This window comes from Mustela putorius, unplaced genomic scaffold (assembly GCF_011764305.1).
Source record: "Mustela putorius furo isolate JIRA1106 unplaced genomic scaffold, ASM1176430v1.1 tig00003845_pilon_pilon_pilon, whole genome shotgun sequence".
NCBI lineage: Eukaryota > Metazoa > Chordata > Mammalia > Carnivora > Mustelidae > Mustela > Mustela putorius.
The window spans coordinates 45,049,691-45,052,117 of NW_025421998.1; the positions used below are offsets into that span (position 1 = coordinate 45,049,691).

A 2,427-nucleotide genomic window follows, 5' to 3' on the forward strand; every position below is an offset into this window, starting at 1 on the left:
GTGGGGAGGAGGAAATTTCTTAAAATGTTTTGGAATTATAATTAGGAAAAGAAAATTATTATGAGGAAAGAGTCACATCTGAGGTTGGATACTTGTGGTAATAATAAAAAAATAGTTGTCTGTTCTGAGGAGGTATCATTTGTCATTGGGAAAAAAAAACAAAAACAAACCCCGAAAGATAAAAAGGAAATAGTAGAAATCTAAATAAAACATATTTATAATCATTTTTTTTAGCAAAGTTGAGTAAGAGTGATAACTGATTAATGCCAATTTGGCAATTTTCCCTAGGATGTACTCGGAAGACCTCATCATCATTCAAATCTTTGGATTTGCATCCCCACAGTTTCTTTCAAAGGCATCAGATTCAAAATGTAGTCCCTCTGATTTTCTTCCTTAGCGTATAAGTCGGCTGCAAGGTTCTACTTACGATCCAGGAGTTGGAAGAAGATCCAGACTTCTCAGGGCTCTACGCTCCTATCTGCAAGGTCATCTGGAGGAGGTATTTAATCCCCATCCACAAGAAAAAGCTGGGACTCCTGGTAGGAAACATGGCCTCCTCCTTGTCAGCAATTCCTCATCTTATTGTTATGTCAGCAGAATTTATCACAGGGATTACAGTAAATGCATTTCTTATCCTCATCAACTGTAAAGAACTGATCAAAAGCAGAAAGCTAACACCAATGCAACTCCTTTTCCTATGTATAGGGATGTCGAGATTTGGTCTGCTGATGGTGTTAATGGTGCAAAGTTTTTTCTCTGTGTTCTTTCCACTCTTTTATAGGGTAAAAGTTTATGGTGCAGCCATGTTGTTCTTCTGGATGTTTTTCAGTTCTGTCAGTCTCTGGTTTGCCACCTGCCTTTCTGTATTTTACTGTCTCAAGATATCAGGCTTCACTCAGTCCTATTTTCTTTGGCTGAAATTCAGGATCTCAAAGTTAATGAGCTGGCTGCTTTTGGGAAGCTTTCTGGCCTCCATGAGCACAGCAGCTCTGTGTATTGAGGCTGATTACCCTAAAGAAGCAAACGATGATGATGTCCTCAAGAATGCCACACTGAAGAGGACTGAACCCAAGATAAGGCAAATTAACGAAGTACTTCTTGTCAACTTGGCATTACTATTTCCTCTAGCCCTATTTGTGATGTGCACTTTTATGTTACTCATTTCTCTCTACAAGCACACTCATCGGATGCAAAATGGATCTCATGGTGTTAGAAATGCCAGCACAGAAGCCCATATAAATGCATTAAAAACAGTGATGACGTTCTTTTGCTTCTTTATTTCTTATTTTGCTGCTTTCATGGCAAATATGACATTCAGTATGCCTTATGGAAGTCATTGCTTCTTTGTACTAAAGGATATAATGGCAGCATTTCCCTCCGGCCATTCAATTATAATCATCTTGAGTAATTCAAAATTTCAACAACCTTTCAGGAGACTTCTCTGCTTCAAAAAGAATCAATGAAGAGGAGAAGCAATGTAAAATATTGTGTATTTCTTTGACATGGATTCAGCGGACTTCTGTTTTGTCTCTGGTTACTCATGTATTTTGTGTGCAATTTCTGACAATTTCCTTCTCATCTCCTATACCCAGGACATGGGAAGCACGAATTCTGATACAGGATGGTTAGGATATTTATTTTTCCAGGGATTCTATATTTAAAAATATCATGATAGTGACACATTTAAATAATTAGTGCTTGCAGTAGAGTGCTAATTGTGTTATAAACCAGAAAAAAATGATCTGTTATCTGTCTTCTCAGGTCATTGAGAATCTTCTGGTTTTGATGAGCAAGATCAGACTGGTTTAGGCTAGGAGTTGGAACAATATAATAAATTTGACTATTTGAGTAGACCTAACTATTTCTCAAAGAGCATCATTAGTGTAATAATTATTAGAATGCAGATTTTATGTTGAAAGTGTATATATGTTAAGGCAATTGTATTCAGATATACAGATTGAAGTTTCAATTTGCTTTTGACGTCAGTTACTAGTTCAGGTTCATAAATGATAAGATGCAAATAGAGCTAGTATGCATGTGCATATACACACAAAATCCAGGGTCTCCATTTTTAACAAGATGAATAAATTTTTTTCAACTCCCTGAAGTGTTAAGCTCACGCCCAGAGAGAATATGAGTGAGGTCGTTGACAATGAAGTCCCAGCAGGAAAATGTTCAGCTGGTGTCTTTACCCCCTAACTGGTGTGTTGATTCTTTCTGACTGGAAATGTTGTCTGGGGTATGACAGCAGCAAATGACTTGAAGATCTAAGGTGTAAGTTTTGAGTATGTGGATAGATTTAAGTGAATTCTGCTCTTTCTAAGGATTTTAAAGTCTTGCTTTAGAAAAGAAAAATAATTTTTGTAATATGTTACACCTCAGGATATCTGTTGGAAACCCTCATTGGCTCCTAAACACACAGATGTG

At 36.9% G+C, this 2,427-nt stretch overlaps 1 protein-coding gene across 1 annotated transcript; it reads left to right on the forward strand.

Moving 5' to 3' along the window:
* The first annotated feature begins 289 nt into the window (after positions 1–289).
* LOC101692397 (taste receptor type 2 member 7-like) lies at positions 290–1,463 on the forward strand. The gene has a single exon (XM_004743426.2). It carries the CDS (start codon positions 549–551, stop codon positions 1,461–1,463), a length of 915 nt encoding a protein of 304 aa, XP_004743483.1. The 5' UTR covers positions 290–548.
* Positions 1,464–2,427: the final 964 nt, after the last annotated feature.